At 56.9% G+C, this 16,181-nt stretch overlaps 7 protein-coding genes across 7 annotated transcripts; 5 read left to right on the top strand and 2 right to left on the bottom strand.

Annotated features, from left to right (window-relative positions):
- The first annotated feature begins 311 nt into the window (after positions 1-311).
- Positions 312-1,651, top strand: F5144DRAFT_608693 (uncharacterized protein). The gene is made up of 3 exons (XM_066791603.1): positions 312-778; positions 937-1,249; positions 1,363-1,651. Exons 1-3 carry the CDS (start codon positions 737-739, stop codon positions 1,500-1,502), a joined length of 495 nt encoding a protein of 164 aa, XP_066649112.1. The 5' UTR covers positions 312-736; the 3' UTR covers positions 1,503-1,651.
- Positions 1,652-3,716, bottom strand: F5144DRAFT_557429 (Mob1/phocein). The gene is made up of 4 exons (XM_066788024.1): positions 3,532-3,716; positions 2,577-3,001; positions 2,413-2,524; positions 1,652-2,361 (listed from the first exon to the last, which is right to left on the bottom strand). Exons 1-4 carry the CDS (start codon positions 3,552-3,554, stop codon positions 1,827-1,829), a joined length of 1,095 nt encoding a protein of 364 aa, XP_066649113.1. The 5' UTR covers positions 3,555-3,716; the 3' UTR covers positions 1,652-1,826.
- A 17-nt stretch (positions 3,717-3,733) lies between these two features.
- Positions 3,734-5,630, top strand: F5144DRAFT_61333 (Leo1-like protein-domain-containing protein). The gene is made up of 2 exons (XM_066791746.1): positions 3,734-4,301; positions 4,359-5,630. Exons 1-2 carry the CDS (start codon positions 4,050-4,052, stop codon positions 5,343-5,345), a joined length of 1,239 nt encoding a protein of 412 aa, XP_066649114.1. The 5' UTR covers positions 3,734-4,049; the 3' UTR covers positions 5,346-5,630.
- Positions 5,444-7,398, bottom strand: F5144DRAFT_625803 (uncharacterized protein). Its single transcript, XM_066792241.1, has 2 exons — positions 5,931-7,398; positions 5,444-5,878 (listed from the first exon to the last, which is right to left on the bottom strand). The coding sequence occupies exons 1-2, from the start codon at positions 7,149-7,151 to the stop codon at positions 5,624-5,626; spliced, it is 1,476 nt and encodes a 491-aa protein (XP_066649115.1). The 5' UTR covers positions 7,152-7,398; the 3' UTR covers positions 5,444-5,623.
- Positions 7,399-7,464: 66 nt separating this feature from the next.
- Positions 7,465-9,814, top strand: F5144DRAFT_61516 (ALG6, ALG8 glycosyltransferase family-domain-containing protein). The gene is made up of 2 exons (XM_066791792.1): positions 7,465-7,858; positions 7,930-9,814. Exons 1-2 carry the CDS (start codon positions 7,621-7,623, stop codon positions 9,474-9,476), a joined length of 1,785 nt encoding a protein of 594 aa, XP_066649116.1. The 5' UTR covers positions 7,465-7,620; the 3' UTR covers positions 9,477-9,814.
- A 1,281-nt stretch (positions 9,815-11,095) lies between these two features.
- F5144DRAFT_61520 (uncharacterized protein) lies at positions 11,096-12,864 on the top strand. Its single transcript, XM_066791793.1, has 5 exons — positions 11,096-11,369; positions 11,421-11,475; positions 11,535-11,567; positions 11,703-11,815; positions 11,893-12,864. Exons 1-5 carry the CDS (start codon positions 11,202-11,204, stop codon positions 12,610-12,612), a joined length of 1,089 nt encoding a protein of 362 aa, XP_066649117.1. The 5' UTR covers positions 11,096-11,201; the 3' UTR covers positions 12,613-12,864.
- A 1,880-nt stretch (positions 12,865-14,744) lies between these two features.
- Positions 14,745-15,868, top strand: F5144DRAFT_598247 (SURF4 family-domain-containing protein; the record flags this gene model as incomplete). The annotated part of the gene is made up of 4 exons (XM_066790928.1): positions 14,745-14,905; positions 14,968-15,080; positions 15,175-15,668; positions 15,731-15,868. 4 exons carry the CDS (start codon positions 14,745-14,747, stop codon positions 15,866-15,868), a joined length of 906 nt encoding a protein of 301 aa, XP_066649118.1.
- Positions 15,869-16,181: the final 313 nt, after the last annotated feature.

Here is a 16,181-nt window from a genome sequence, read left to right on the forward strand (position 1 = left end):
CCACCACAGTGGGAATTCGTGAAGAGCGCTCTGAGTCAGGAATCGGAAAGGAGAGAATCATTGAATGTCAAAGGAAATCAGTCGTTTGTTATAATTGGAATACTTCCGAATGTCTCATGATTTTGAGCTTTTGAGTTATCAGGAGTACCTAGTCTCCACACTCACAACATCCCCTAGCTATGCCTTACAAGCACAGCGTTAGCAAGAGAGGTTGGTACGTCTATTTGTATCACATTGAGCTTCTTTGCACCTCGTATGGCCATATGTGTGTCCCAAGTATATAGGTACACAATCAGGACCTCGGTACGCTCAACCTACATTCTCCGCATCCTACTATGTGTAAATTGCGTTAGCAGGTTTCTTGAGGAGAAACCCAGTACAGATTCCTCAACATTTATCATCTACATAGTAGTTACCTACCTTGACATGGCAAATCTCTCATCATCCGAGGTGATTATGGGGCGATAGCGGAGGGGTTTGTGGAACCTCCGGTACTTGTACACCCGCCACAGCTTCTCGAGAGAGCAGTGGAGGTCGGGCTATTGCGGCGGCCACTCCCGCACTCGGGGCCCCTCCTAGCCAACGTCTCCCCCTCATGAGACTATACATACTTGACCTCAACAGCCATCACCATCTCATAATCTCTCTCACTCACCTCCTTTAGCAGCCGTTTCTTTCACTCCTCACACATCACATACCACTCTTACTGCAACCCACCTTCCATCAACTCCTCACCATGGCTAACTTCCCCAAGCTCATCCCCGCCTTCACGGTCCAAGTAAGCAACCCCTTAGACAGGACATGGGAACCACCTCCCTAGAACATCCTCCCCTTTCCCTCTAACCATACCCCCATCCCCCACAACACAACAACCAGAACACACCACACCACTCCCAACCCTCACTAACCACCCCCTCCCCCCCCCCAACCAAACAGGTCGCCATCGCCCCCGCATCCACCCTCTCCCGCGCCCTCGTCTTCGTGCCCTTCGTCTCCACCGGCGGCAGCATCGTCTCCGAACCCAACTACCCGGTGCAGATCCGGGCAGCGATCGAGCACGGCGGCGACTTCATCCGGGTGACGGCCGACGGCACGCAGGCGCGGCTGGACGTGCAAGGGCTGGCGCGCGACGCGGCGACGGGCGCGCTGCTTAGGTTGAAGTACACCGGGAAGGTGGACTTGACGGGGGAGGTCGGGGTGGTGTTGAGGGGGGAGGAGGGGGCGGGGACAACGGGGTTTGGGGATGCTTGTGAGTTTTCCTTATTCTTTTTTTCTTCCTTTTTTTTGTTGTTCTTGTTTGGTTCTCTCCTATTTTACGCACTTGATGTCGCGGGCCGTGATGCTGATGTGCTTGCTTAAAAGTCAATGTCGTCGAATTTGAGACTGGAGGCGGGGAGTTCGCCGTGCTGGAGAACAAGGTGTATGTTGGGTCTGGACGGTTTATCCTCGAGCCTGGAAAGCCGACCATTGTCGAGTATCTGGTCAGCGAGCTTGCTGCCTAGAAGGGAATAGGGTTCATATATGATCACTATTTTCGATGGTAAGGCGTTGATTTGACGACCGTGAGCATCGCATCAATTGTAGATGCGGGTTTAATGTACGTGTCATGTTGAAACCGTGGCAATCAATGAGACCACCAAATTGAATCCATATTGTTGGACCATAGGGTATTCGCTCCGTATTTACCTGACTGTGTCCTATAAACTGTTGCTATAAACCCGCCGAATGCTTCTTGGCTGTGCCAGACGATGCACATCCAGTCCCCTCGCCTGCTATGCAGAATAACCTTCTTCCATCTCCATCGCATTTTCGTTCGGCGACTCCCATCAGCTCGCCGGTGGCCCTCCTGCCTTTTGGACCAGTAGTTGCCCAACTTGGAGGTTGGCAATCTCGAAAGCCTTAGACCCCTGAGGGAACGTTCCAAGCGCCGCCCAGAGGTCGATCAGCGGCTGCATGGGCTCGAGATCCGATTTCTTGAGCAGATTCAGCGTGGTTGCCGTTAGGATGAAGTGACTGAAGCAGCTGTTCATCGACTTCTCGAGATTCAGGCTGAACATGTCGTCAAAGTGCGACCAGTACAAGTGCGCATAGACGCGGAACATCTGGCGGAAGATGGTTTGGCACGTCTCCATAAAGTTCTGGGGGAAACCGCTACGCTTCCCCACCCAGTCCTGGCCCGATTCGGGCGCTGGCGTGCAGAAGGCCAGGTTGTCGGCGTATGAGACTCCAGCCGGGTCTGTGGGGAAGATGGTGCCATCGTCAATCTTCCCTGAGATATACCTCTGGACGAGCGTCAAGTACTCGTAGGCCGGAATCTCAACGGGTTGGTAACGCGAGTTGAGCCACGTGAATGAGTGATTCCTGTCTCGGTCAATATGAAGACCGTGAGTAGGGGGTTGGCGACAGACTCACCCGCCCGCTGACATCTTGGAACATCTCCTAGAGTTGCAGATCGAAGACCCATCTTCTTCTTTGTCGTGGACCAGGCGGATGAAAGTGATCAACATCCTCCAGTGGTCAACAACTGCCAAACGAATTAGCCGCGTGTTTCAGGACCCCGCTAGAATCGCATGTACCTTGGTGTGCAATCCACTCTCCCATCTCAACCGTCTTGGGCTTCGCACTCAGGGTCAAGAAGTTACCCTTGACGATGTGCTTGGCATAGTTGGCATTGAGCCATAGAGGCTTTGCCTGGGGGAGATGGTAGGAGGCAAGAACGTCCTCCGCTGACGGCACCATGCCGCTAGCCTGGTCCATGCCGATGGTCTCAGCAAGCGATGGCGAGGTGGGGAGCGGCGGGAGCTTCACCGCAAGATTTGAGGAGGAAGAGTGGCTTCCTTGGTGTCCTTGGTGCCCTTGGGTAGGGGTGGCTGGCGACTGGGCCTGGGCTTGTGCCTGTGGTGATACTTGCGCCGGCGCTTGTGGCAGTGATTGATGCTCGGGAGTTGGAGAGCTCGTGCCCGGTGAGTTCGGGCTTCTCTGGCCACGGAAGCGCGCGTTACTGTTTCGGCAGTTAGCCGCAGTGCTATTAACCAGGGAGGAAGACCGTTGGGCTGGGTGAAGTGACAGGGCCTGGCATCCATCCAATGAGGACATGAGGGATCTCAGGGTCTGCTTTTGATCAAACATACTCACTGTGCCAAATGCAACGAACCACACTGGTAGATTCTTATGCTTGAATGGGCGAGGAGCTTTTCTTTCGAATTTGGACGAACGGACAGTTCTCACAAGGAACGTTGAGTGAAACAATAAGAGGGGTCCCGAGCGAGGGTCACTACCCCTGATCGAACCACAACTTGGAACGCCCGAGAATTTAAAGATGTTTAGGAAGCACTAAGGTAGCACTGGCTCCGGCCTGGAAAAATAATAAGGGCTCTTAAGGGGGGAATATTAGAAGCGGCTGCCTCACTCTTATGCACGGCTGAGTTGAGGCGGGATGGGTAGGCCCGATGTGGATGGTGTGTTGGAGTTGGGTGTTGGTGGGTTGCGGGGAAGCGGTGGATGAAATCGACCTGATGGACCGAAACTCACATTCCAGAGAAAAGGTTAGACATTTTTGTTTCGGGTTAAGAGAAAGGTAATGGGCGAAAAAATGAAAAAGAGCCCGAAGCACCGACAGGAGACCTGGGAATAGTCCAAAAAGTGCTGTTTCCTGTTAGCTCGGACGGGTCGTCATGAAATTGTTTACTGGTGAATTGGTTCGGGTTGCAGCCCAGGTTCCAGGCCCACCGACTCTTTGGGTGTTCGTTCGACAGACCCCCGCCGTTTCAGCGCCACCTCTCCTTATCGTTATCGAAAGCAACAGGGGTGTATGCCAGCTGAGTCAGCGAGGTGCCATTGGTGTCGAGTCGAAGCAGCAGCGCATTGAGAATCGCGCCTTGAAGCTCCGCGACTCGCTCCCATAGCTTTGCCAGGCGCTCAAATTTGATACTCGGCCTTTCGAGAGTCACAGTTTGCACACCCTCGAAATACCCGCGCTACAAACTGCCGTTCCGATTGTCAATCAACTTCAAACGCATTTTCCGCATCCTCTCTTAGACCGAATCAACATGTCCGACTCCGAAGAACCCATCGATATTGCTGACGAGGGAGGTGACGATCTCTTTGGAGATGACGGCGATGACGCGCTTTCAGATATCGAGAATGTCGTGAGCGACCGGGAGATTGTGTCGGATAGGGAAGACGATGAGGCAGACGCGCCGCGCCGGGACGATGATGAAGAGCCTCGCGAATTCCGCGAGAAGCTGGTTTCCGAGGTTCCTTTGTATCGGCACCGCACGCCGCGCTCCAAGGACGGTGATGTAAGTCACGATTGTTGAGCAAGTCTTGAGCGCAGTTTTTTGCTAACAATTGCCTAGTTGCACACCCTCCGGGTACCCGATTTCATCAAGTTCAACCCGATGGAATACAAGGCCGACGAGTGGCGACCCAGCGAATGGGACCTCGAAAACGCCAATTCCGAGAACCCGATCCCCTCGATAATGTGCCGCCGCGATCCCAAGACCGGCCGCATCCAGAGCAACGCCAACATGTATCGCTGGAGCGACGGCTCCGTCACGCTCGCCATCGGCGACGAGCACTACGAGATCCAGAGCAAACGGCTCGCCCCGCCGCCCAACAAGCCCTACCGCGACGTACAAGACGCGCACTACTACGCCGCAGCCGCCCATTTAACAACTAACTCTCTGCTCATCGTCGGCCACCTCACGGAGCAGTACACGGTGCGCCCGAACAAGGAGCTGCAAGACCATGCGCTGGAGCGGCTGATGGCGGACCTGGCCGGCGCCAAGAAGGACCGCGGCTCCGAGATGATCATCGTCACCAACGAGGACCCGGAGCTGCTGAAGAAGCAGGCCGAGATGGCCGAGAAAGAACGCAACAAGCTGCAGCGCCGCCGCGAGACGGCCGCCGCCCGCGCCGACGGCACCGGGGCCCGGTACAAGGGTGGTGGTGCGCTGTCCGTCGGCGACCTCGAGGGCCGGCGCGGCGCGGGCGCCGGGAGGAAGCGCGGTGCTCCGGGCGGTGCCAAGCAGAAGCGCCGTCGGCCCGAGTACAACTCAGACGACGACCTGCCGAGCGGCACGCGCCGGACGGATAACTATGATATGGAGGACGGGTTCTTGGTGGACAGCGAGGAGGAGAGCGAGGCGGTGGAGGAGGACGAGGAGGAAGAAGAGTTGCTGGATGATGAGGAGGAAGAGGAGGAGCGGCCGCGGGCGAAGCGCCAGAGGACTGCCGAGCCGGATGAGGATGCCGAGGGCGAGGAGGACGGCCCGAGTCATGCCGACGCTTCGAGGAGTCGCAGACGGCGCGTCATCCAGGACGATGATGACGAGGAGGAGTAGGTGGAGTTGCAATTTGGAAGAGATGTACCATTCATTCTGGGTTAGCGCATGGTCACTGGCACATTAGGCGTCTTGGTCTCAAAATGGTATCTACCTAATCAGCGTTTGATATTCGCGACACGAGCCGGTCAATATTTTGGTATTTCGATATGATTGCTGAGACAGCATTGACTCATGTCATGGCGTTTCTCCATCTAATCCCGCTGAAGTAGAATTGATGATAACCATACAACAAAGCCTGGCCTCATCGTCACATCTCGCTCACGGGGCTATGGGAATCAATAATAGCCTGGTGTTCCTGTCCTATTCTCTGCTGGCCTCCCAGAGAAAGTCGACGACGAACCCAGTGCCGTTTCCTCGTCCGAACTAGGGTAGTTGCCGAATTCGTCTGACCTGTCCGGAGGTGCCCTCATCGCCTCCAACACCTCGGCGCTCAATAATGGCGGTTGGAATGGCTTAATGGAGTGTATCTCGCGCCCGGATGGCATTTGGGCGAGGAGAGGTCCGATAGGGGGTATCGGTTGTGTAAGTATCTGCAAGAAGTTAGAATGGGTTCTGGTAAAAGGGAATTCAACGGCAAGTCACAGTATCGTTTTGCTTCACCCACTTGGCCTCCAACATCTCAATCACCCTCGTCTCCTCCAACCGCCCGCCATCCGCACCCCAATCCAACCCCTTCTCAACCTTCTTATCCTCCCTCCTCTCACTCCACTCCTTCCGCAGCCCCTTCAACCCCCCACCACCACCACTCTTCTCACCTCCCTTCCTCTCCACCCCAACCTCCCCCAACCCCGCCCTCAACCACGCAATCCCCGTCCCCGTCTCCCCCCCCAACTCCGCATCAATCGCAAAGAACCGACACGCCCGCGCCCGACTCGCCCTACGCAGATCCTCCACGTAGCGCACGAGCCCCTCACTCACCTTTCCCCCCGACTCCGCCGCCGCTCCCGCCAGCCCCGCCGCCGCCTGCGCAGCGTGCTCCGCCGCGGCGAGGCACAGGCGCGCAAACAGGTGCGCGCGCACCTTGGGGATGTCGGGCGACTTGTACATCCACTCCGTGTCGTGCGGGTTGCGCGTCTGGGCGACGGCCGCCGGGTAGGGGTCGTCCTTGAGCACGGCGAGGAGGGTCGCTTCGGCGAGGGCGAGGGCGCGTTGGGCGCGGAGTAGCGGGGGGGAGATATCGGCGCATGGGTAGGGGTGGGGTGTGGTGGTGGCGGTGGTGGTGGTTGTGGTTGTGGGGGGGGATTCGGTGCGGGTGGAGAGGTGGTCGTATATGGAGGCGGCGTCGAGGAGGTGGCGCGTGGCGGTGGTGATGGCGGTTTGGCGTTGCGCGGTGCCTACGGGTGCTGTGGTGGTTTGGTAGAGGGGTTGGAGGGCGGCGCGGGCTTGCAGCGTGTGCGTGTTGGCGAGGGTGGAGAGGGCGAAGAGGAGCTCGTGCTCAAGGGAGTGGATTCGTACGCGCGGGGGCTCGCGGCCGGGGAGGAGGTTGCTGGAGAGGGTTGGGCGCCATTCTATTTGGGGGGCGGTCGTGAGTGTGACCGAGGGTTCGTCGGGGTGGATTGGTTTGCCCGAAAGGGAGGCGTTGAGAGCGAAGAGGTAGGGGAGATAGGTTTGGAGTGTCGAGGTGACGGCGGAGAGGGAGGGTGCCTGTGAAGCTGGAGGGAGGCGCTTGTGTTTCTTGAGTGTGTCTCGGACCACGCCGCGGTGGGTGCTTGCTTGGAGGGGCAGCGAGGGGTGTGACTCGCAAGTGAAGCTCGATGAGAAGGAGAAGCAGGAGGTGGTTGAGAGGACGAATGGGTACGGCATTGTCTAAGGGACCCAATTCGGGATGATATAATATATATATAATGTTGAATTTTCTAGAGCGAGTGAAACACCTGGATGTCTCAGGCTGCCGTTTATTAGAAGCTCCGATTTCAGGTTTGGATCGCCCGCTTTTCGCCCAATGTTTCAATGAGGGGCATCTGTTGCACGCGCAGGAGCTGCAGCAAGGGAAGGTGACATCACATCGGCCCAGCAGCTGCTGTCGGCCCGCTATGGTGCTGTTCCTGAGTTGCTGCAATGTGGCCCCTGCTGCCTCCTGGAGCTCCCACGGCTCCCCACATCCACTCCCGTTAGCTGTCATCCGAATTCCGAACCCCTGTCCAGACAGATTGCTGTCAGCCAAAAAGTTCCGCATCAACTCCACAGCCCGAGGACCATCCTCGACGGACTTCAGCCCTTCCGAACGCTCAATGCGGCCTCTTCTTCAACACCAGCTGCATTTTCGGTGACAATGGCCAAGCCTTCGCCTTCCCCCCACAAACCAAGGCGAAAGGCCAAGCAGGCCGTCAATTCCATCAGCAACATTCACAATGTCGGTACTGTCGAGACCATGTCTCGCGCCCCGGCTTTCCCGCTCGCGGCTTTCCTCTGGCCCGCGAGGGGTACTGTCTCTCAATGGGAGCTTCTACCCCTCATATTGATGGCCGTCGGTCTCTTCAGATGGGCTGCTGGGCTGTGGGGTTATTCAGGTGCGATTGCTCTCGAACCTTGGCTTCAATGGTTTGGTGAGAACGACGGCTGACTTGTCGCACTGTCGCAGGCTTCGAGAAACCCCCCATGTTCGGCGATTACGAAGCCCAGAGGCACTGGATGGAGCTCACAACCCAGCTTCCCATCTCGCAGTGGTATTTCCATGACCTTCAATGGTGGGGCCTCGACTACCCGCCGTTGACGGCCTATCATAGCTGGCTTTGCGGCAAGATCGGTTCGCTCATCGACCCGTCGTGGTTTGCCCTCTTCTCGTCCCGCGGCCTGCACGACCCGACGCTCAAGGTTTTTATGAGGGCAACCGTCATCATATCGGAATACTTGATTTACATTCCCGCCGTCGTTGTCTTTGTGCGCCGCTACAGCAGGCTGAACGGCGTTGCCAACTGGTCTGCCGCGGTAGCTCTTGTTGCCATCCTGATGCAGCCTGCTACGATCCTAATCGACCATGTCCACTTCCAGTACAACACGGTGATGCTTGGATTTGTGGTGGCAAGCATGTCAAGCATGCTCGCTGGTCGCAATCTGTGGGCTGCCGTATTCTTCGTGGCCGCCCTTGGGTTCAAGCAGATGGCGCTGTACTATGCTCTTTCTGTTTTTGCCTATCTTCTCGGCAGCTGCGTGTTCCCGCGGATCAACATCCCTCGCCTTATTGCGATAGCAGGAATCACCGTGGTGTCGTTTGCCATCCTCTTACTTCCCCTCGTTATCGGCGCCCTCTCCGACGCGAGGAACGGGATCGATTCTCGTCCGGACATTGACGGCCCCCGTCCGCCCTTGCCACTATTCCAAGGGCTTGCTGACTATCTGGATACGGAAGCCTTCTACTACCCGGTGGTAGAACAGTTAGTCCAGATGGTCCACCGCGTCTTTCCCTTTGCCCGCGGCCTATTCGAGGACAAGGTCGCCAACTTTTGGTGCGCATTGAACGTGGTTTTCAAGATCAAGAACTACCCGGCCGAACTCCTGCAGCGCGGCGCGCTCGTGGCAACATTGGCATCGATTGCTCCTCCCAATATTGTCCTCTTCCTCCGGCCGAGAAAGGAATTGTTGCCACTGGCGTTCGCTACAACCGCGTGGGGCTTCTTCCTGTTCAGCTATCAAGTACACGAAAAGAGCGTTTTGCTCCCGTTGATGCCGATGACGCTGCTGCTTGCAAGCAGCCATGGGTTGAACAAATCCACTCGCGCCTGGGTCGGGTTCGCTAACATCCTGGGCTGCTGGACCATGTTCCCTCTGCTGCAGCGGGTAGATCTGGCGATGCCATATGCGGTGCTCACCCTGCTCTGGACATACCTTCTCGGCCTACCTCCCACTTCGTTGAGTGCCTATTTTCAAGAAGGCGGCAACAACTGGACCCAATGGGTCACGCTTTTCATTCATGGCTCATTCTACCTGGCCATGACGCTATGGCACGTCCTAGTGCAAGCCCTCCAGCCGCCTCCAGACAAGCCGGACTTGTGGGTAGTGGCCAATGTCGGTGTCGGCGCTGCTGGCTTCTCTCTCTGTTATGTTTGGTGTCTAGGGAGACTGGTCATGCAAAGCGAAATCCTGCCCAGGTCGTGGTTTGCGAAGAAGGAGAAGGTGAAGACCCAATAAGCGGGCATGGCGGTCAACCCGGCGAAGCGAGTGGAGTGGGCTTACAGTTTTATACCCTGAATTATACCCGATTCGACTTTTTTGTGCAAGTTCTTGAGCGATCGTCTGGTTTATGCACCTCGTGTCAGTCGACGAAGGATCCCGCCCCCATCGGGGGCTCACGAATGAGAGAAATGATCAACCAAGGAATCTCAGAAGTCAGCATCAGAGGATGGCCATCCCAGTTACTGATTCTCAGCCACACGAGCCACAATAAGAACAGAAAGACACCTGGGTGCCTGCTGGTGAACCTTCGATGACACTAAATGGTTGCAAGTGGCGACGACAACAAGAGACAGGCGCCGTTGTTTAAATTGGACGGTGGAGCTCTTGGCATCAGAAGACACAATTCGGATGATAGTTCCTGACGACGTGCTCGAACTCGGCCCGATGGTCGTCGGCTGGGCACCGACATCCCGGACAACCACGCACCAACCCGTGGGGGCCAAACTTTTGGAGAGACTCGACCAAATATCCTCTACTCGACGTCACGGATCCGTCCAAAAGGTTGTCACCATCCCCTAGTCGCTTCAAACGAAACTTACAACCCTGAAGCTGGCAGCCTTCCGAAAAGAAACAAATCCTTGGTGGGCTTTATGGGGATCAAAAACGAGCAAAGCAGCAGCGATCGACCCGATGCGTGTGTTGTCAGACCCCGTTAGCCTATCGCATCCTGGAAAACAACCAACGGTTGGATCCTCCCGGGGTCTTGGCACATTTTCAGCCTTTCAACCAACTTCCGGAATGGGGTGTTGCTCGGCACACAGCCAGCTAGGAATGGGGGCCAGATACACAAGAGACCTCGTGGCGACCGCCTCAGCCCTGCGGCTTTGCTGACACTCTGCATCTTTGCAGACTCGGTCCAGATGGCAACCTAAATAACCCGACACCGCTGCGCCTGGGGGCGCCGAGTCTCAGGTAGAGATGGATGCATCCCATTGCCGCCCATTGGTATTCCCACTGGCGTGGAAGCGAAACTACGGCACTCACTGCCCATTGAATGGGCAGCGGCCCGATTTCGTGTGACGCGGACCGCCCGAGAATACACTGCAGCGTCCACGGTGCCAAACACACAACGTTGCTTGGAAGCGTCCTCCTCCGCAGTCCGTGCCGCCAGCCTGTCTTTCCTTTCCTCGTGTCTCGAGGGCGGGATGGCGCCACCACGCTTCAGCCTTTGTTTTGGTCTTTGTCGGCGAGTCCAACAGACGTCCGGGGTTCATTTGGGTCGTGATTTACACACATGGCAGCTTTGTCTGGCCCGGTGCTACTCGGCCCCTCCATGCCGCCACCCTCACCATAGAAATATGAGCACTCCCCAGATTCTGACATAACCCGGTGTTCTTTTGTCTGCTCCTCCTGTCAGCTTGATGTAACCAGCACACCGAGTACGTCTGCCGCCGGGCTTGAGAACCAAACGAGCAGGTCGTCCGTTGTTGCACAGGTCCCGCTGCGCTTCCCCACCGGGCTTGCACATCCCACAACCAACAAGCCACCCGGCCCCTTGTCGAGACCACCAACAGCTTTCCTGCAGGCAGGGCACTAAGTGGGCTCAGGTATCAATATTAGAGGGAGGAGACAGCGCGCCACCTTTGTTGTCTTTCTGCTCTGTTTCTGTTTTTGTTGGTTGCGCTCTGGCACTCAACCTTAACCTTACCGTTACGGAGTTAAAGTTCCAACATCACGGCCATGATCGCCCGAAAAATAATCGGCGTGCTCGCCGCCCTGGCAGCCACGGTAGCGGCCCAAAATGACCCGGAACCAGTCCCGACAGGCGCAGGGTCGTCGGGGTCATCAGGATCAAGGACGACCTCGGCCGCGTCCGGACCAGCAACAGTTACCATAGCAGTCGGAGCAGTAAGACAAATCAGCGTCTGTTGACCTAGCATAAGGCTGACCACGCTGTAGAATGGCCATGTCTTCACACCGAACGAGGCCAAGGCCAAGGTCGGCGACATCATAAGTGAGTCCCAACTCATCGATACCTTTTGATGAGTCTGATCGGCTTACATCCCCAACCAGAATTCACCTTCTACCCTGCTGGCGACAACCCACGTATGTCAACCCAGCCCTTCTTTTCACCTCTTCCATGGGTCCCAGGAGCTTCCAATATCAGCTATTATGCTGCCGAACTCCTCCAGGTGCTCCAAGTCACGATAGGGCAAAGGTAGCTAACACCGCCGGGGACAGACCGCGTCGCCCGCGCCGAGTTCGGCTGGCCATGCATCCCCTACGAGTACGCCAACATCGACAAGCCGGGCTTCTACACCGGCATTTTCGCCCCCCAAGTCATCTCCAACAACGTAAGCCATTGACCCCCCCACCCCATGTCTCCCACGCTCTGTTTCCCACCCTCTGACCCCACCCCCCCAAACAACAGCCCCCCTTCTATGAAGTCCGGGTCAACGACACGGAGCCCATCTTCTTCTACTGCGCCGCCCCGCACTCCTGCGTCGACTACCACATGGTCGGCGTTATCAACCCCAACTCCACCCAGACCCTCGCCCGCCAGCTCGAGTACGCCGGCAACGCCACCTACCAGCTCATGCCCGGCGAGCCCTTCCCCTCGGAGACCCCCGTGCCGACCCCGACCCCGGGCGGCGGGCCGCCACCCGCCGACGGCGATAATGGCGGCGGCGGCGGTGGCGGTGGTCTGAGCGGCGGCGCCATCGCGGGGATCGCCATCGGCGGCGCCGCCGTGCTGATCCTGGGGGCCGCGCTGGTGTACCTGTGCGGGCGCCGCGGCGGGTTTGATAAGGCGTACCGCAAGTCGGCGCCGCCGGCCGCCGTCGCGGCGGTCGGTGGTGGTGGCGAGCCCGGGTCGCCGAGTATGGTGGAGGCTAACTATGCGAATGCTGCGGGCGCGGGCGCCGGTCTGGGCCTTGCGGCTGCGGCTGCGGGCCATAATCCTAAGAGTCCTGGCCAGGGTACCATCTCGACGTATGATGGGAGGAACTCGGTTTATGCGGGCCAGTATCCGTATCCTGGTACGACCCCGTCGCCTGCTCCGCCTGGTGGGGGCCCGGCGCCGGCGTATGGCTTTGCACCGGTTGGGCAGCATGGTCATCATGAGGGGTATGCGGGCGGGATGTATCCGTAAGTCATCTCTTCCTCTCCCTCTCTATCTCTGGGATGGGGTTGTGTGTGTAAGTGGTTGCTGATGTGTTTCGGTCTAGATCTCCGCATTCGTCGCCTCGGGCCGATCAGTACACGCCTTTCCTCCAGCCCCAAGCCCAGGCACCGGTGGAGCTGTCGGCGGGGGATGCGCCCCCGCCGACACAGTCGCCGCCTCCGGGGTATCAGGGGAGGTGATTATGAGCGTCGGGACATGATGGGTGGCCTGGCGTGAATATATAAAAGGGTAGGGCTGGTTTGGGTTAGGTTTTGGTTTGCGTCTTCCTTTTTCGTTCTAAATCAGATATCCTTCCTTGTATAATGCGTGCGTCTTGGTGTTTACACGTGGTTGGTAGCACCTCCTTGGAACTTTGAGACGGTTAATAGATGGCATGATACAGTCCCAGCAAGACATTCCAGGTTCACGGTCTGCCTTTGGAGAACTCCATCCTACGTGCTGTAAGCTTGTCTACAGCAGACCTTTTCTTGATGTTTCTCAGTCATTACCAACTTGTTTGGCCTTGTTGCCCACGCCGCAGCCTTACAGCTGGTGGGTGTTGTGAGACGGCACGTGGCTTGATGCCCGGTATTGGGTTGCCCGGTGGTTATTGGGTCAGTTGGTTACTGGACTGCTGCCATGCGGCACACTGCCCTGTGCTCTCCCTCCTTGCCAGTTCGTCTTGCGGGATAGGTGACATGGTGCAAGGAGGAGGCGTACGGCACCGCCACTTGGGTTTCGTTGGTGGTTATTTGAGAGTACCCTCTTGACGATATACCTGTGTATCAAAATGCTTGGTTGGGGCCGCCAACGTACCAAGCCACTACTAGAACGAATACCGAAGCTCATCGGAAGAGTTGGTTTCAGCTCAAGCTGGCTTAGGCAGTGAGACAAAAGATGACCAGCTGAATGATGGGAGACTTTTAGTCTGGGTTAACTGGCTGGTACAATGGATTTTGTGCTGGCCCCAATGTTGTGTGACCTGAGCCGGAGATGAGGACAGGTGGGTTTGGAATGTTATAATGCGGGGGTCCCGTGCATGAGATTTCGAGGAGGAGGAATGGAAAACAATGGCGATATTGACTACGGTCGATTTGGGTTCATACATAATACAACAACCCCAAGCATTGTCTCCAGAAACTTGAGGCTCGCCTGCCAGCAGCAGTCCGGACGGATAAGTGAGGGGTGGGTGGGCCAAGCTCGGGATTGATAGATCTCCAGACCCCGCCAATGCTATTTGGCCTTGTATCCCTAGGTACTTGAGCAGGCTGGGGAATCGGGTTCGGATGTTTCCCGCGCCTCACTAAAAGTCAAAAGAATAGAGATAGAAAGGACACCCTCGTGTCCTCATGTCTTTGTGCCCTCGTGTCCAATGCTTCCGGATAAAGGGTTGTATAAAGTATCCATAGCTGCGGAGTTGAACGGAACTCGGAATCCGGGTCCGTAACCAATTTGGAGGTTGTTCTTTCATGACCAGGTTTCCAGGTTGTGGAGGGATGAGCTCTCCTTCCCGTCTAAAGGGTGCACCTCGGAGGATCCACTGATGCTCTGCCGAATTCAAGGTATATTTGTTAGCGTCTACGCTATGGCCAGCCAATAAAACAATATAATTTAGGTACCAGCAAGCGAAGATACCGACCCACCAGCCCGTGGCGATCGCCTTGATGCGGCACGCCAGTGGGTTTACGGTTGGTTAAGGACACAGTTGTGAATACCACCATCGTCGGTCTGAGCTCAGCAAACCTCAAATTCCGAACAACAAGCGGCACTCTCCCCCTCCCTCTCGCCCGCCACTTCTCTCGCCGGCGAATTCTAGCATCTTGTCATCCAGCTTGCTGAGCTTGTCTGGGGGCCTTTGCTCCACGATTTTCGACCTTCTCTCTTTTTCCCGACCCCAGCAGCAGCTACCCTAACTACAAAGAGCTCGGTTCTAGTCCTGTGTTGCCATCGCAACCCCTGGCCCGCCAACCCCTCGGTCTCCGTTGCCTTCCCTTCCCTCCCGCTTCGCCCTTCTCGCTTTTCCACCGCCAACGACAGCCCCAATTGCGCCAGCCGGTCTGCCATCTTTCGATTACTCGCCCCGCGATTCCCCCTGATTTCCGCAACAACCGATCACAACAATGGCGCAGATGCGAGGATCGGGTAGCTACGGCATGGCCGCGCCGAGCCCCTTTGGAGGACCGTCCGAAGACAAGACGGGGCAGAGCCCGCTTGATGCGATCCGCCAGCAGACGAGCAAGGTCGAGGACCTTTTGGACACCTTGAGCGAGCCGATCAAACCGTGCGTAGTCTCCTAATTGTTCTCCCTGGGAGCTTCCCCGGATCCGCTGACCCCCCGTCTAGCTACCTGCCCGCCATCGGCCGCTTCCTGATCGTCGTGACCTTCATTGAGGACGCGGTCAGAATAATAACACAATGGAACGACCAACTTCTGTACCTGCACGACTACCGCCACAGTACGTCTTACTCCCGACCAATCTTCCTCGCCCCTCCACCCCCTTGTTTGATTTTCCACCCCGCAACTAACCACCAGCCCTCTCCTCCCTGCAGTTCCCTCCGGCCTGACGCATCTCTTCCTCATCCTGAACGTGATCGCCATGGTGGCGTGCTCGACTCTGGTGATCATCCGCAAGCACTCGGAGCGCGCGGTGGGCGGGCTGATCGCGGTGGTGATCACGCAGGCGCTCGGGTACGGGCTGATCTTCGACCTCAACTTCTTCCTGCGCAACTTGTCCGTTATGGGCGGCCTGCTCATGGTGCTCTCCGACTCGTGGGTGCGCAAGACCAAGGCCTTCGCCGGCCTGCCCCAGCTCGAGGAGAAGGACCGCAAGATGTACTTCCAGCTGGCCGGCCGCATCCTGCTCATCTTCCTGTTCATCGGCTTTGTCTTCAGTGGCCAGTGGTCTATTTGGCGCGTCGCCGTCTCGCTGATCGGCTTGATGGCCTGCGTCATGGTCGTCGTCGGCTTCAAGGCTAAGTTCAGCGCGACCTTGCTGGTGGTGATTCTCAGCGTGTTCAACATCCTCGTGAACAACTTCTGGACTGTGAGTACCATTGCTGCTGCGGAGCGTTAGTGAGAGCATTTTGCTAACCAAATTTAACTCAGCTCCACGAGCACCACCCGCACAAGGACTTTGCCAAGTACGACTTCTTCCAGATCCTGTCAATCGTTGGCGGTCTCCTGCTGCTTGTCAACAGCGGCCCAGGCCAGTTCAGCATCGACGAGAAGAAGAAGGTCTACTAAGCATCTCATGCCGCCATTTTCCGATAGTATGGTAAATCGCACGCAGAAAGATAAATGGGCAGTCCGATCCGGGAAAACGCCGAGAACGGATTGCCCACCGAGATTGGTGGTTGTGGTTCTGGGGCGGAGGGGTGGCATCGGCTGGGCCCTGCATCAATTTCACGGCGTAGCCCCATTTTGATGTAGAAAAAGTCAACAGCACAAACGCGCAATGGGAAAGTTTTGGGTCAAGGAGTTCTGAGTGGTGTTGCTTCTTTTTGTAGTGTTTATGTGGGTTAGCATACATGTGCTTGAAAAGAAGCCTGTTTCCTGT

The sequence above is a fragment of the Chaetomium tenue genome (genome assembly GCF_020726465.1).
Source record: "Chaetomium tenue strain MPI-SDFR-AT-0079 chromosome Unknown F5144scaffold_1, whole genome shotgun sequence".
NCBI classification, from domain to species: domain Eukaryota; kingdom Fungi; phylum Ascomycota; class Sordariomycetes; order Sordariales; family Chaetomiaceae; genus Chaetomium; species Chaetomium tenue.